The sequence below is a fragment of the Lineus longissimus genome, chromosome 11 (assembly GCF_910592395.1).
Source record: "Lineus longissimus chromosome 11, tnLinLong1.2, whole genome shotgun sequence".
Taxonomy (NCBI): domain Eukaryota; kingdom Metazoa; phylum Nemertea; class Pilidiophora; order Heteronemertea; family Lineidae; genus Lineus; species Lineus longissimus.
Genome location: NC_088318.1, coordinates 1,344,926 through 1,361,571, shown reverse-complemented (window position 1 = coordinate 1,361,571; position 16,646 = coordinate 1,344,926). Strand labels below are relative to the sequence as shown.

At 42.9% G+C, this 16,646-nt stretch overlaps 1 protein-coding gene across 5 annotated transcripts; it reads left to right on the top strand.

Annotated features, from left to right (window-relative positions):
• The first annotated feature begins 165 nt into the window (after positions 1-165).
• On the top strand, positions 166-10,169 carry LOC135495810 (b(0,+)-type amino acid transporter 1-like). 5 transcript variants are annotated; one of them, XM_064784770.1, is made up of 13 exons: positions 166-327; positions 2,831-2,944; positions 3,431-3,619; positions 3,953-4,054; positions 4,886-5,149; positions 5,376-5,501; positions 5,836-5,986; positions 6,197-6,320; positions 6,586-6,689; positions 7,121-7,217; positions 7,865-8,014; positions 8,319-8,487; positions 8,905-10,169. In XM_064784770.1, the coding sequence occupies exons 2-13, from the start codon at positions 2,896-2,898 to the stop codon at positions 8,970-8,972; spliced, it is 1,593 nt and encodes a 530-aa protein (XP_064640840.1). In that variant the 5' UTR covers positions 166-327; positions 2,831-2,895; the 3' UTR covers positions 8,973-10,169. The 5 variants fall into 5 exon arrangements, with proteins under 5 accessions (XP_064640840.1, XP_064640842.1, XP_064640839.1 ...); XM_064784772.1 differs by lacking the exon at positions 166-327 and adding an exon at positions 768-791; XM_064784769.1 differs by lacking the exon at positions 166-327 and adding an exon at positions 1,194-1,471.
• Positions 10,170-16,646: the final 6,477 nt, after the last annotated feature.

The following is a 16,646-nucleotide window of genomic DNA, read 5'->3' as shown; positions in this document are numbered from 1 at the left end:
TGCTTTTTTTGCCTTTGCTGGCTGACATACATAAAAATCATCATATCAATATGTCTAACATAGACTAGACAACAATGTCATTTCATGCATCACTTATTCACTGCCGCGATGCCCGGGGGCCGGACAGACTGAGATCGATTGAGATTCACTGCGCCGTGCCCAGGGCAAGGCACTTGGGCAGGCCTGACACAGACCGAGTCACTGCTGTGACTGTACTGTCACAGGGTGACAGTGTCAGTGAAATGATCGTACCTTGGGCGACTCGTACAGGGACCGAGCTCTGTGAACTGACTTTCCAGGGCTCCATGACCATGTCTCATCATATAGGTGAGTTTGTGATACCATTACCAAGGCTCATGTGCTCACTGATAACGGCTCATTGCTCTGCGTCCCCAATACCGTCCCCAAGTAGACCCTCTATATGTTTAGGGTGACAAATTGTCATGATGCCAGGGTGATGGAAATGGAATGCAAATTGAGTTTTTATGGTTGGTTAGTTGTCCCAATGATTTTACAATCTTACATAACATGTTTCCATTGTGACCTCTGCCTTGCCATGTTTCTCACAGCTTATTCCATTGTCCAGTTCCAGCCAGTTTTTGAACAATGGTTATTTTTCATTCAAATTCGTTCCTTCACTGAATAAATTTTACCTTTCGTGTCGCATTATATTGGAGCATCAAACAGATCAAGACATTCTAGTTTTAATATGTGCATTGCAGGACAATTTGATTAATTGCAAATGAAAGAAAGGTGATCTGTTAGCTTGTTAGAAAGGTGGTAGCAGAAAGGTAGGGTTTAGGAATGTTCATATTTCTGGGTTTTTTTGTCTTTAGAGACACATCACTGGACTCTGTAGTTTTATCAAAAAAATATGTAATCAATATTTTAGATATTTCTCAGTTTTAGTTCTACCTAGTATTTAGATATGAAAAGGTTGGAATAACGCCAAATATGCTTCTCAAACGTCATCAATTGTTCTAATCTGGTCTTATGAAGAGGGTTGGAAGTAGGCCTGCATGAAATATTGCACTTTTCGAAAATAGGTGTAATCTGATAACCTATCAAGGGCTAATTTGTTGACCTTTTATCTAACGAGATTAGTATAATTACCAATTTAGGCCCTGGTTCAACTTGATATTGTCACATAGCAGTGAGTTTTCATGGCATTGGGTAATGTCAGGGAATGTAGGTGAGATCTCTCACCTATAGACTGACAATAATAATATAAAAAGAATTTAGGACAGATCTCCCATCTTGGTCATAAATGTGTCAAAAAATGATTAGAGCTGTGAGTGAATATGTCTGAGGGTAACTGATCATGATATCTTTCTTAGGCCTATTCAAGCAGGAAGAACTGCTTATGTGTCACCTGTTGGGTTCTGACATTGTTTTGTAATGTCAACAAGAATATTTATCAGTCTACTTTGGTAACAGTTGACCTGGCGTCTCTGGGTGGATGTATTAAAAGGTATATTTGCTTACTATCAAATCCTAACATTGCTCACCATTGCATGCATTGTGTCATTAATTGAAGGACAATATTTGTGGGCATTTGGTAGGGGCTGTATGTGTTTTCTTGGGAGATGGTCTTAGTTTGACGAGAGGGCTTATCTTTACCTGTTCAGGGGAGTGTTTTAAAGGTAGGTGCTTCAATGAGCTTAGAGCTGAGCAGTGGAATTACTCAGATGAGATCATATATCTTTACGGGTAGGTCTCTTGTCACCTCTGTGTACGGGACGGATTATCAAACCTCACATTAAACTGCGTAGGGCCTACTTACGATAGATCTCATGAGTCTTTCCCGCCTGAGGGCAGTGGTACAATTATAGGCCCTGTACAATTATTGCCTCTGTGTGCATTAATGTGTACAATCAGCTCTTTCCTAGACAGTAGGAGCTATAATTGTAACACTTTACCTTATGTGGTGTGTGTGAGGGTATAGTATTTTAAAGGAAATTTTTGGTTAATGAAAGATATCATAAACCATAGAATGTTTGTGAGGTGTTTTTTTGGTGAATGCTGGGTGAAACAGTTTCTATGTTGGGACCAAGTATGGATTAAGCCAAAATTTAGCCCAGATCAAATTCTGATGGTGTTGAGGAAAAGCAGGTGTTCCGGTCTCAATTAACTGGGTCAGTTCTGTCTACCTAAGGGCAAACCTGTTTTATTCATTCCTGGTTTGTCCTTTCTGTGTGGTTCATTTCAAATACACACGAAAGAGCTAGTTCAATACCAAAATTCATGCTTGAGGAATTTGAGAGGGAGTTGAGCCAGATTGGCCACCTCAAACCTTATGTCATTCTGAACTTCCTCAAGAGGTATTCGTCCTGCAGCAGAGCTGACTTAGGCATTCATTTTATGAGGGTGACGATATACTTGAGTAGTTTGATTGAAATTTTGTTTGATTAGTTAGCCAACTAGTCTCCAGTACATGCTTTATTGTCAAACGGAATATACTGTCAACATTTCCAATTGCCTTCTAGCTTTACGATGTAATGTGAACTTGTGTTGGTGGTGTGACCCTTAGGTGACACTAGACAAGTTCCCACCCTGTCTGATCTGTGACTTGGATTATGACATTAGTCCTTCACCAGTTTTGGCCCTGTATAGCTGGCTATCAAAAGGCTCTTGTCCTCGGTATTGAAACTGTTGTCGTTTTGAGGCCACCAAAAATTGATTACCTTGACAAAACATTAATCCGCACCACTGGATCAAACTGTCCCTGAATCATTTTGTAACATTTTAAGAGCTAACTCACCAGGATGGTTGATTGAATAATATGATATGTACTTCTAATCATTTCTCTTGTTTTTTTGATACCTTTAAGGCGGGGTTGTGAGTTTGCCAATGAATGAATACTAGGAGTAACGAGCCAGTAGGACAACAACAAACATGACAGAGAATGGAGCAAACTTGGAGTCAAGCTGTATCGATAACAAGGGTAAGCATGTTCGTTTTACTGTCTCTTCTGGTTTGATGTTTCTGTCTGTCCACTCGCTACTTAATAGCATTTGACGACGGCATCAAATATTTTGGTCGGTGGGCCACAAATTTGGCTGGCCTTTCAGGTCTTCCTTCATTTCCCAATGATTCTTCTTGACATTTCAATCCTCAGACCAGGTCGTTTTCTGCTGTGCTTCAAAAAGAGTGCAGTCTTAGAGGATATGGTGTATGGTTTGTTTGGCTTGTCCACATGGGCACTGTGAAGGATTCGTAACACTGATTCAGTACAGGTGGCTGGGCAATCATTACTGTCCTGTGCAAAGGCAGTAGATAATGATGCTTTCCTCCTGCTCGACGTTTTTGAAGGGGATCCAAATGGTGTTTATAGTCTCCCACTAGGCGCTACCAGGTTGATCTGTAGGCATGATGCAGGACTGTTTTTGTGATTAGTTAGGTGTGATCCTTATATTCTCTTCGTTTGTAGGATTCACAGGAGATGACGGTGATAAACCCGCGTTGCGGCAGCGACAAGGTGTGTCTGAGTCCAACTCCACAGCTTCCCTTGCCAAGCAGGATGAGCTAGCCAATGAGGTGGAGGTCGTTGAGGAATTGTCCCTGAAGAGGAAGGTTGGCCTGATCAGTGGTATCTCCCTGATTGTTGGGACCATGATTGGTGAGTAATCTACATTGACCTGTCCCCCTCCCAACTTCATGGCTTCCCTTGCCAAGCAGGAGCTGTTCAACAAGGAGGATGAAGTTGAGTTAGGCTCACTTGGTTTGTGTGATCAGCGGTATCTCCTTAATTGTTTGGACCATGATTCATGAGTGCCCATTTACAACCACTAAGTAAAACAAGGCACTTGGTGCATGAATTCAATCAAATTCTAACTCACTGTGGCTAATAAACTGGACAGTAATACTAGAGCTGAGCATGAGAAACTTTGGATTAGAGTTAATTGTGATGTCACCTTACTTCTAACCAAATCCTGTTATTTTCATCTTTCAGGATCTGGTATCTTCATTTCCCCCAAAGGTGTCCTTGGTAATACTGGTTCCATCGGAGCCAGCCTGTGTGTGTGGGCGGGATGCGGGCTCATATCGATGTTAGGTAAGACAAGACAAGAAGTCAAATGGAAATTGTTCAAAGTGAGCTTCTTGAGGCCAAAGGAGGACAGCGGGTCCACTAGAGTATCCTCTCTACTAAACGAGTCACTTGCCAAAATTAAAAGAGAAAAAGCTTATGCCTCGGTAATTAGTAATTTATATCCCCGAAATTAATGTAACTGCTTCACTACGGAAGACTAATATTTCAGTCCGATTGCAATGACACATGCTTCGGTGGCCCAGATTTCAGTCTGATGACTTCTTTCCCAAAGTACTACCATACATAAAGCAATGCATGGTGTCACATCATTGCCGTGAATAATGCTATAGAAAGCTGTAGTAACCAGATATCGTTACAGAACGTCCCGTTATGGAGTGGTTCAAAGCCATCTTTTGTCTTCTCTTTCTCACTTGGGTTAGGTGCTCTCTGTTACGCCGAGCTTGGCCTACTCTTTAAAGAATGTGGTGGCGCATTTGCTTATATACGACGAGGCCTGGCCGAACCTCTTGCCTTCATGTTCATTTTTGTACGAGTAACGGTGTCCCAGGGATCAGGAGTGGCCATCATTGCCCTGAGTACATCAGAGTATGTTGTCGGCCCTTTCTTTGATGAATGTGGTCCGCCGGTGTTTTTGAAAAAGATGGTGGCAGCAGTCGTGCTGTGTGAGTATGGAATAGGAGTGCGATTAGGTAGCAATTAGGTAGAATAGACATCCAAAGTCATTAGAGTTCCCTTCACTCCTCTGGTTGGTAATTATCAAAAGCGTATTGGTGTGTATTTCGAGACAGTTCATCTTTGACACAATCACTCCATGTTGGCCTTTCTACCTTGCAGGAGCTGTCTGTTATGCAGAACTTGGCCTGATTGTGAAAGAAGCTGGTGCTGAATACGCCTACCTGATCGCAGGCTTTGGAAAATTGCACCGTTTTGTGGGACCAATCCCAGGGTTCCTGGTTGCGTGGATATCTGTCCTCGTCCTCAAACCTTCCTCCTTCGCCATCATCGCCTTAGCCTTTGCCGAATATGTGTCGGAACCCTTCTTCGATGCATGTGGACCTCCAGTCTTTATTAAGAAGGTCATCACAGCTGCTTGCATTTGTAAGTCTTATGATATTTCTCTAGTTCAATGAGGTCACATTTTGCCTCATTTAGTCACCTACAAATTGGAATACTTTGACCTTTGTCTGATTACATCATCAGAGATATGGAAACCTACAAAAAGTTTGCACCTGTTGATTTTTGCAATACACAAAATTTTCTGCATTATTTTGTCCAATTACAAATGTTTACAGTTTACCGTAACCATGGGAATATCTTCTTCCAGTGACTGTGACCATGGTGAACTGCTACAGTGTCAAATTGGCAGCACGCGTTCAGGTGATATTTACATTTGCCAAACTATCAGCTCTTCTCATCATCATCATTGGAGGATTTGTGAGACTTGGACAGGGTGAGTATGAAAACAAAGGCAAAGTTCCTTTGAGGACCTACCTGTTGCATTGGCCCTTTTGCAAGGGCAAGCAATGTAAATCTATCCCTCAAAGTAATACACACGAGTAGCTTTGGCCAAAGACAGTCTCACTAGGCCAGTGGACCCAACTGTCAAACTGTAGTGACATGTAAAAACTTACATCCCGCCTTGGAGGAAGAATACGCCCAGGTGAATAACACCTCCAAGTGCAGAGCTGAAGAAGAAGAACTACCACAAACTTTATCAATTTGAATGTATGTTGTGGTTTTTCCCAAGATTCATTTGTCTCAACAGCTCTCGCTTCTCTCTTCAGGTTACACCGAGAACTTCACCGTGGAGAACGCCTTCTCCAACACGGAGAAAGATGGCTCACTGTTTGCACTGGCTTTCTACAATGGACTCTGGGCATATGATGGCTGGAACAACCTCAACTATGTCACGGAGGAAATCCAAAATCCAAAAAGGTGCGTGATCTGATGGATAGGTGCTATAGCTCTTTCCTCAGGCCTGTTATCCAAACTTTGACGCCCGGCTTTGAACGGAAATGGGTATATTACTCACCTACTGATCAACAAATTAACCCCCAGTTCCTGTCTATAATCCCAGAGGCTATATTTTCAGCTGGGCTATAACTGTACCATCATATCTTATTGAGCGTTTTCTTTATGTTTCAGGAATCTTCCCCTTGCGATCATGATAGCCATTCCCCTGGTGACAATTTTCTATCTGCTTGTCAATATCTCCTACTTCACTGTGATGTCTGCCCCACAGCTCATGGCGTCGTCTGCTGTTGCCGTGGTAAGCATCTTCTCACCCCTAGTCCCTCCATGACGTTTGCAAGTCCAGCTTCTCCCTTTACTAATGATCTAAGGTTTTACTAACTTCAGTGTGTCCCTGAAGGAGACTTTAAACCGAGGTTCTGTTTCCCTTGTGCCTATTTCAGGGCAAACAGAAGACTGTATCCGCTAGTGAGAAACCTGGATAGTCTGGGATGGGCTCATCCTCCCTGGCTATACACGACGATGATGTAGTTCGTGTACTAGATTACAGTTCTCTATTTCAGACGTGGGGTAATACCGTCCTTGGCTCAGCATCATTCATCATTCCAATATCTGTGGCCCTGTCAACGTTTGGTGCTTGCAACGGTAGTGCATTCTCTGGTGCAAGGTAAGCGTTGTTTTTGAAGGGAACCCGTCATGAATTACTCAGAAAATGAGGAATTTGAACGGACCGGTAAAAACCAAAGGCGGAAATAGGTAAATCTGAGTAGTTTTGAGGACACGAGACATTCCTCTTGTTTTAATCCAATAAGTATGTAGCGTCACTATACAGCACTATTCAAGTTGTATGGACAGCCGACTGCTATCATGTCTTGGTCAGACTGGTGGAGAAGATTCTGAAGTATATTAAATTACTCATTATTTCATTCATTCCACTGGTTACTTTCTTTAGTCTGAATCATAACAGGCCACTTTAATGATTAAGAGGGGCCTTCTGTGAGTGGATAACATCAGAGCAAGAGTACAGAAACTTCTACTAGCCCTGGTGGGTCATCTTAACGCCACTGTGGCCCAATTGTGCAACTTACTATCTTTCAGATTGTGTTTTGCTGCCGCCAGAGAAGGCCATTTGCCCGGACTCCTCAGTATGGTACATGTTGGTTCCTACACACCACTGACAGCTCTCATCTTCAATGTAAGTTACATTGCTGTCATACACACCACTGACAGCTCTCATCTTCAATGTAAGTTACATTGCTGTCATACACACCACTGACAGCTCTCATCTTCAATGTAAGTTACATTGCTGTCATACACACCACTGACAGCTCTCATCTTCAATGTAAGTTACATTGCTGTCATACACACCACTGACAGCTCTCATCTTCAATGTAAGTTACATTGCTGTCATACACACCACTGACAGCTCTCATCTTCAATGTAAGTTACATTGCTGTCAATCTCGTATTCGTCAAAGCTGGCGGAGGTCTGCATCTTGTTTACTTGGTAGAGAATGCGACAATGTGATAAGAAGGTGGATGGTTGATGAATACTCAATGCACTGTGTTATGTGTCAGATCTGAAGAGTAGTATGTAGGCTACATTTAAGTTGATCTACATGTAGCTTGGATCTGCTCACAGACGGCTGTTAATAGAAATGATTCGCGGTACACTATCTGTGCCTGCTATAACATGACCATTCATTGGAAAGATATTGATCAGAAATCTATAATGATACCAATAGTTTATAGTAAAATTCATTTGCGAGTGCATCTTTCAGTTTTCGGAATGTTCTAAAATCTGCCTCGCTCCTTGACACATTTTGAAATTGCTATTTTTCAGGGAGTAGTGGCACTACTCATGATCATCCCCGGAGACATCGCCTCACTTATCGACTTCTTCAGCTTCACCGCCTGGTTGTTTTATGGCTTGACATTCTTGGCTCTGATCGTGATGAGATTCACACATAAGGATGCGCCGCGTCCACTCAAGGTAGGTGAGGGGTTCTGGTGTATTAGTTGTCGCTGGAAGATATTGGAACGATTTTGGCCAGATGGGTTACTCAACTCACAAAATGTTGGAATTCAACATGAGGAACCTCTAGCATAATTTCAACTCAAAATGCAACTAACAGATAAACCAAATAGTTAATTGCTATCTGTTGCTATCTCGTCTAATTGTTGAAGCCTGGGGAAGGACCAGATGGAGAATGGACCTTTGTAAATTGAAGCGATCCTTACTTTAACACATAGTCGAATTATTTTACTGATATTTGATCCATTTGTTACCATTTCAGATTCCGATTGTGTTTCCATTCATCGCTCTGTTTATCGCCATGTACCTTGTGATTGGTCCAATCATCAACCAACCACAGATGGAGTTCCTTTATGCCTTCATATTCCTCGTTGCCGGCCTCATCTTCTATGTCCCCTTTGTCTATTTCGAAGTTCGGATACCCGGAGTAGGTAAGTCAGGTAGATCAGATCACCAAAAGTGGGCAGTGCATAACTTGGAATTGTAGTTCCACTTCAAACACCAGGTGGCTGTAGCAACAGTGGACCTAAAGGCCAGGGGAAAGATGGCATTTCTACCCGGGGAGATGAATTCTTTACAAATGTTGGACAATACCGTCTCTCAACGGACCAGTGACGGAAATGTGTGTATCATGCGTTGATAGTGTTTCACATTACATCGAAACTGTCAATGCTTGTATGTGGAATATAATTCTTGCTGAATCCAACAGAACCCAGGGCCCTAATGATACAGTCTTCTCACCAGAATACCAATTTGACCCCTTACTCCTGCAAATAGTCCTCCTTAAGAAAAAGTTTTCAGAACACCATCCTTTTACTTTGCTAATAGACTTTTCGATATCATTTCAGACGCCGTTACCCTCTTCTTTCAACTTTTCATGGAAGTCTCCCCAACAGAAACCATACCTGATGAGTAAAACATACTTCTAAAGTCAACCAACATGATTCTGCGGGGAATAGTTGGCTGGAGCTAGAATGTCCTGCAGTATATTAAGACACAATAATAATAAGAAAGACTTAGTCCGTCCATCAGTGAAAATAATAATGATATCGAGTTCTTGTATAGCGCTTTTCCATGTTTACCTGATCAAAGTGCTTTTGGGATATCATATTATTACCCCGGTCTCCACAGAAATAAATCAGGGGTTTCAAGGAGCAAGCAGAAGGCGCTCACTTGAACTCGACCAGTAGGGGAACTAAGTGACTTTGGGGACCTATTTCAAAGGGCTCATGCTGGCTGTGTGGCTGGATGGACCAAGTACTATTGAGTTGCTGGATATGGTCAGGGTGTAGCTTGGGGTTTATTCCAACCTTATCTGATGACTGACCTGTTCAAGTAGCGCACACAGGACTTCTCATGCTGACCAGAGTGAACTACAAAAGTTAATGAAAAATATACATAATTGTTTGTCTGTTAAAGGTAAAGTGTACCTCTCTTTTATAACTTACGGGCTATGTCAATGTAGCAGGACAGAAGGTACAGATATATGAATGTAATTATGCTATTAAGCTTGCTTTTTCAATGTTGACAATTTTACCTTTGTCCTTTCGTGCAACATTCCAGAATGACTTATGCATTCCGTCGATGTGTTTATTCAAATAATGAATATGTCTTATGAACAGTATTAAACTTGTTTTTTGTAGATGTATATTTTTAGTGATTGAGACAACTTGCAGATGAAGTGTTTGGAGTATTTCACCATTTCCAATAAAAAAAAAATGTCCACTGGTGGATCTAGACCGGGAGGTTGGCGCTACGAGTTGGGCCCAAATCTGATATGCTTTGGGCCCGAGTTTGAGCTACACTTCACTGTGCGATGTTAATTTCAGTTTTGTCACACAAAACATGGCAAAAATTCGTCGGTCCTCGAATTGAGACTGCTCTCACAAAAATGAGGTGCTACATATTTTTCATAATGTACATTCCAAAAATTTTGTGGTCATCTGTGAGCAACTTGTAGAGATATTTTCCTTTGCGTATTTTACAATTTATTTTGTATATACTGGATTGATGCTATGTCTATCAAATATCTTTTCGATAGAGTTTTTGAGCTGCAGTAAAACTAAGGTTTACACATACATCATTTAAGATGCATAATAAATTATTTACTGTAGCTTCTTAGTTTGTGTCTTCTGTGTTGACAAGATGAAATGTCTCAGTAATATGTGACCCACCATGACAAAATGACACCAGGAGATAATGGAAGAAATTGATGTACTCCGATGTCACAAAAGGCAGACAACAGTGAGATGAACAACGTGTCCATCTCAACCTGTCAAGCTCGGAGCGACATGCAACTTGGTTTGTCATGGCAGGTCACATATGTGACTTGTAAGCCAAATGTTCATTGCCAGACACAGAATCTGGAATTAGTGTCTTGATTTAAGACGGCTCTGACTACAGTATGGTCTCCAGTTGTAACATATTCTGGTTGTGACTACAGACTTGGTCTCCAGTTGTAACATCTTCTGGTTGTGACTACAGACTTGGTCTCCAGTTGTAACATCTTCTGGTTGTGACTACAGACTTGGTCTCCAGTTGTAACATCTCCTGGTTGTGACTACAGGCTTGGTCTCCAGTTGTAACATCTTCTGGTTGTGACTACAGACTCGGTCTCCAGTTGAAACATCTCCTGGTTGTGACTACAGGCTTGGTCTCCAGTTGTAACATCTTCTGGTTGTGACTACAGACTTGGTCTCCAGTTGTAACATCTTCTTGTTGTGACTACAGACTCGGTCTCCAGTTGTAACATCTTCTTGTTGTGACTACAGACTTGGTCTCCAGTTGTAACATCTTCTTGTTGTGACTACAGACTTGGTCTCCAGTTGTAACATCTTCTTGTTGTGACTACAGACTTGGTCTCCAGTTGTAACATCTTCTAGTTGTGACTACAAAATGTCTCCATTTGTAACATCTTCTGGTTGTGACTACAGACTCGGTCTCCAGTTGCAACATCTTCTGGTTGTGACTACAGGCTTGGTCTCCAGTTGCAACATCTTCTTGTTGTGACTACAGACTTGGTCTCCATTTGTAACATCTTCTGATTGTGACTACAAAATGTCTTGGTTGTGACTAATATCCCATTTGCCCAGTGAAGTATGTACATCTGTATTACTCACTACTGGGTGGAGTTGGTGCCAGAACAAGGGCTGAAGGGGCTTGTGACTGGCAGGGTAGGACAGTATGGTAGAGTATATATAAAGTCAGTTGTAGCTTTCACTCATGGAAGGATATAACAGATCGAACATCATCATTCCTAGTAAAACTCATTCAGTCCGGGCCTATTGTGCTTCTATGCTGGGCACAGAGCTCCTGAGACTGAAGACACAGCTTGAGCTTCCTTGAGCTAGCTAACAGTAAACACAGGGCCGGGGGGGACGCATAATTTTGTGGGTCCTTCCAAAATTCGAACTCGCACCATTTGTCAATGTACATCGCTGATCTTGTTTACTGACTAACAACACGTGCGTTTCTTACTTGATGACGTCAGGCGAAGTTACTGAGCTCTGATTGGCTGTCAATGTACACAATGGTACGAACCTACCTGTAAAAAAAAACTCGCTCCCGGGCGACTAAACGAGGCCGGTCCACTGCATCCGGAGTGTAATTACCAGGCGCAGTATGCGCCAATGCCATCTGATGGGACAAGTTGGTACCAATCTAAGAGAGGAGGGGGGCGTCTCATTGGCCATGCCGACTTGGGAGCAGTGAATGTCAATGAAAAGTGTCCTCCTTTCACGTTTTAATTGTCACATCGTCCCAGAGATGGGGGGGGGGGGTCAAAATTTAATGGCAATTCCCGTAATAGGGGGTACAAGCAATGGCCCCCTTAATTGCAGAGTGGGGGGAGGGGGATGTTCCCAGCCTTTGGGCCTTTGTTAGCCAGGATTCATACTGGTGATGAACCATTCAATGGGAACTCGGGTGAATGTGATCCGGATCGTGAATGAGGAATCGGATATGGATTCATACTGGTGATAAACAGCACAACTGAAGAATTGCCCATTCAATATATAGGGGATTAAACTCTGACGAGAGCAAATCTCACGGCCGGTGGGGCGGAAATCCGCCATATTGCTGACATCGGCGCCAACAACGATTTCTTTTGACCCTGCCAGAGACCTTCAAAACTATTTCTTTTGATTGACTCTGACCCTGTTGACCTCGATTTTTAAAAACTTTCCAAAAAGGCCATTCAAACGTTAAATCAACTGCAAAGATAATCTTTTATATCACTGAGGTATATAAATACGATATGTTGAGAAAAATCTGTACAACTATCGAAATATACGATTACTCGGAACTATTTCGGCTAATCACTTTGCCACCTGCGCGTCCTTGTCACAATTGCGGCGCGCTCGTTTGCATACCGCATATAAGAGGGGAATTAAATCCTCATTTCAGCATGAAAACCTTGACGGTTCAGCGCTTAGAGTGTTTGATTCTGGATCGGCTGGTCACGGGTTCGACTCCCGGTGAGTCTGCCGCACTTCTCTCCTTTTTTTCTTCTTGTTATCTAATCATACATGTACAGATGTCTAAATTTTCATTATTATCATTATCATACCCCGCACCCAAACTTTTAAAACTGCAGCACATACTGATTCCGAGCGTTCGAGTTCTACCGAGGATGGTTCAAATCGGCGGCTGCTATTTTCGAGGATGCATTGGGAGAAAAAAGTATTAGTGTCGGACCGTGAATTTTCCAATCAGAATTAGTGAAATGGTATCCTGAGTTTCAGGCTTTTTATACTCATTCGTCATATCGAGAGGCGGAGGATATCGAAAACCACTGGTGCCTGGATAGTTAAAGGGGCGGGTACGCCGGTCGTTGGCCTATATTTTATGTTGGTCCAATTACATCTAGTTCCTACTTCTAACGCCAATCAACTCCAAGAGTCAGTAGTCACCAAGTTTTCCCGATAGCTGCATGTTAGTTCAGGTTATGTGTCCACTTGGCTTGTCATATGAGAATACATGAAAGTCTATGAGGTAGATGTATTGTTTCGATCATCGCAAATCTGCCTGAAAAGGCAAGTTTTCTCAGGTACCGGTACGGCAGTGGCGTGCGTCTTTTTCATTGAAACGACCTGCACCGACCAATTGCACTATCACTACTATAACTTTAAAATGCGTGCTCCTCCTACATGTAGCATGATCTCGGGCAAGGCACTTAGTCGACAGGCAAGCTAGAAGTTCAGCACCGTGAGCAGAGCGAGATCCAATTAGGATGACGCAATGAACTGACCGGGAGGCGAATTTTTTTTCCTCACCCTTAGCTTTAGTAGCTTTACTACTCCAACACCAGACCCAACCCACATGTGTCATTATAAAAACCTACTATATCCCTACTAATGAAAAAAATGCAATAAAAACAAAAAGTGCATAATTTTGTGGGTCCTTCCGAGATTCGAACTCGCACCATTTGTCAATGTACATCGCTGATCTTGTTTACTGACTAACAACACGTGCGTTTCTTACTTGATGACGTCAGGCGAAGTTACTGAGCTCTGATTGGCTGTCAATGTACACAATGGTACGAACCTACCTGTAAAAAAAAACTCGCTCCCGGGCGACTAAACGAGGCCGGTCCACTGCATCCGGAGTGTAATCACCAGGCGCAGTATGCGCCAATGCCATCTGATGGGACAAGTTGGTACCAATCTAAGAGAGGAGGGGGCGTCTCATTGGCCATGCCGACTTGGGAGCAGTGAATGTCAATGAAAAGTGTCCTCCTTTCACGTTTTAATTGTCACATCGTCCCAGAGATGGGGGGGGGGGGGGTCAAAATTTAATGGCAATTCCTGTAATAGGGGGTACAAGCAATGGCCCCCTTAATTGCAGAGTGGGGGGGGGGGGATGTTCCCAGCCTTTGGGCTTCTGTTAGCCAGGATTCATACTGGTGATGAACCATTCAATGGGAACTCGGGTGAATGTGATCGGGATCGTGAATGAGGAATCGGATATGGATTCATACTGGTGATAAACAGCACAACTGAAGAATTGCCCATTCAATATATAGGGGATTAAACTCTGACGAGAGCAAATCTCACGGCCGGTGGGGCGGAAATCCGCCATATTGCTGACATCGGCGCCAACAACGATTTCTTTTGACCCTGCCAGAGACTTTCAAAACTATTTCTTTTGATTGACTCTGACCCTGTTGACCTCGATTTTTAAAAACTTTCAAAAAAGGCCATTCAAACGTTAAATCAACTGCAAAGATAATCTTTTATATCACTGAGGTATATAAATACGATATGTTGAGAAAAATCTGTACAACTATCGAAATATACGATTACTCGGAACTATTTCGGCTAATCACTTTGCCACCTGCGCGTCCTTGTCACAATTGCGGCGCGCTCGTTTGCATACCGCATATAAGAGGGGAATTAAATCCTCATTTCAGCATGAAAACCTTGACGGTTCAGCGCTCAGAGTGTTTGATTCTGGATCGGCTGGTCACGGGTTCGACTCCCGGTGAGTCTGCCGCACTTCTCTCCTTTTTTTCTTCTTGTTATCTAATCATACATGTACAGATGTCTAAATTTTCATTATTATCATTATCATACCCCGCACCCAAACTTTTAAAACTGCAGCACATACTGATTCCGGGCGTTCGAGTTCTACCGAGGATGGTTCAAATCGGCAGCTGCTATTTTCGAGGATGCATTTGGAGAAAAAAGTATTAGTGTTGGACCGTGAATTTTCCAATCAGAATAAGTGAAATGGTATCCTGAGTTTCAGGCTTTTTATACTCATTCGTCATATCGAGAGGCGGAGGATATCGAAAACCACTGGTGCCTGGATAGTTAAAGGGGCGGGTACGCCGGTCGTTGGCCTATATTTAATGTTGGTCCAATTACATCTAGTTCCTACTTCTAACGCCAATCAACTCCAAGAGTCAGTAGTCACCAAGTTTTCCCGATAGCTGCATGTTAGTTCAGGTTATGTGTCCACTTGGCTTGTCATATGAGAATACATGAAAGTCTATGAGGTAGATGTATTGTTTCGATCATCGCAAATCTGCCTGAAAAGGCAAGTTTTCTCAGGTACCGGTACGGCAGTGGCGTGCGTCTTTTTCATTGAAACGACCTGCACCGACCAATTGCACTATCACTACTATAACTTTAAAATGCGTGCTCCTCCTACATGTAGCATGATCTCGGGCAAGTCACTTAGTCGACAGGCAAGCTAGAAGTTCAGCACCGTGAGCAGAGCGAGATCCAATTAGGATGACGCAATGAACTGACCGGGAGGCGAATTTTTTTTCCTGACCCTTAGCTTTAGTAGCTTTACTACTCCAACACCAGACCCAACCCACATGTGTCATTATAAAAACCTACTATATCCCTACTAATGAAAAAAAAGGCAATAAAAACAAAAAGTGCATAATTTTGTGGGTCCTTCCGAGATTCGAACTCGCACCATTTGTCAATGTACATCGCTGATCTTGTTTACTGACTAACAACACGTGCGTTTCTTACTTGATGACGTCAGGCGAAGTTACTGAGCTCTGATTGGCTGTCAATGTACACAATGGTACGAACCTACCTGTAAAAAAAAACTCGCTCCCGGGCGACTAAACGAGGCCAGTCCACTGCATCCGGAGTGTAATCACCAGGCGCAGTATGCGCCAATGCCATCTGATGGGACAAGTTGGTACCAATCTAAGAGAGGAGGGGGGCGTCTCATTGGCCATGCCGACTTGGGAGCAGTGAATGTCAATGAAAAGTGTCCTCCTTTCACGTTTTAATTGTCACATCGTCCCAGAGATGGGGGGGGGGGGGGGCAAAATTTAATGGCAATTCCCGTAATAGGGGGTACAAGCAATGGCCCCCTTAATTGCAGAGTGGGGGGAGGGGGATGTTCCCAGCCTTTGGGCTTCTGTTAGCCAGGATTCATACTGGTGATGAACCATTCAATGGGAACTCGGGTGAATGTGATCGGGATCGTGAATGAGGAATCGGATATGGATTCATACTGGTGATAAACAGCACAACTGAAGAATTGCCCATTCAATATATAGGGGATTTAAACTCTGACGAGAGCAAATCTCACGGCCGGTGGGGCGGAAATCCGCCATATTGCTGACATCGGCGCCAACAACGATTTCTTTTGACCCTGCCAGAGACTTTCAAAACTATTTCTTTTGATTGACTCTGACCCTGTTGACCTCGATTTTTAAAAACTTTCAAAAAAGGCCATTCAAACGTTAAATCAACTGCAAAGATAATCTTTTATATCACTGAGGTATATAAATACGATATGTTGAGAAAAATCTGTACAACTATCGAAATATACGATTACTCGGAACTATTTCGGCTAATCACTTTGCCACCTGCGCGTCCTTGTCACAATTGCGGCGCGCTCGTTTGCATACCGCATATAAGAGGGGAATTAAATCCTCATTTCAGCATGAAAACCTTGACGGTTCAGCGCTCAGAGTGTTTGATTCTGGATCGGCTGGTCACGGGTTCGACTCCCGGTGAGTCTGCCGCACTTCTCTCCTTTTTTTCTTCTTGTTATCTAATCATACATGTACAGATGTCTAAATTTTCATTATTATCATTATCATACCCCGCACCCA

Coding starts and splice junctions, on each gene's coding strand:
- LOC135495810 (XM_064784770.1), top strand. CDS start 2,896: ATGACAGAGAATGGAGCAAACTTGGAGTCAAGCTGTATCGATAACAAG. Junction 3,620..3,952: donor GATTGTTGGGACCATGATTG/GTGAGTAATCTA, acceptor TTCATCTTTCAG/GATCTGGTATCTTCATTTCC. Junction 6,690..7,120: donor AGTGCATTCTCTGGTGCAAG/GTAAGCGTTGTT, acceptor ACTATCTTTCAG/ATTGTGTTTTGCTGCCGCCA.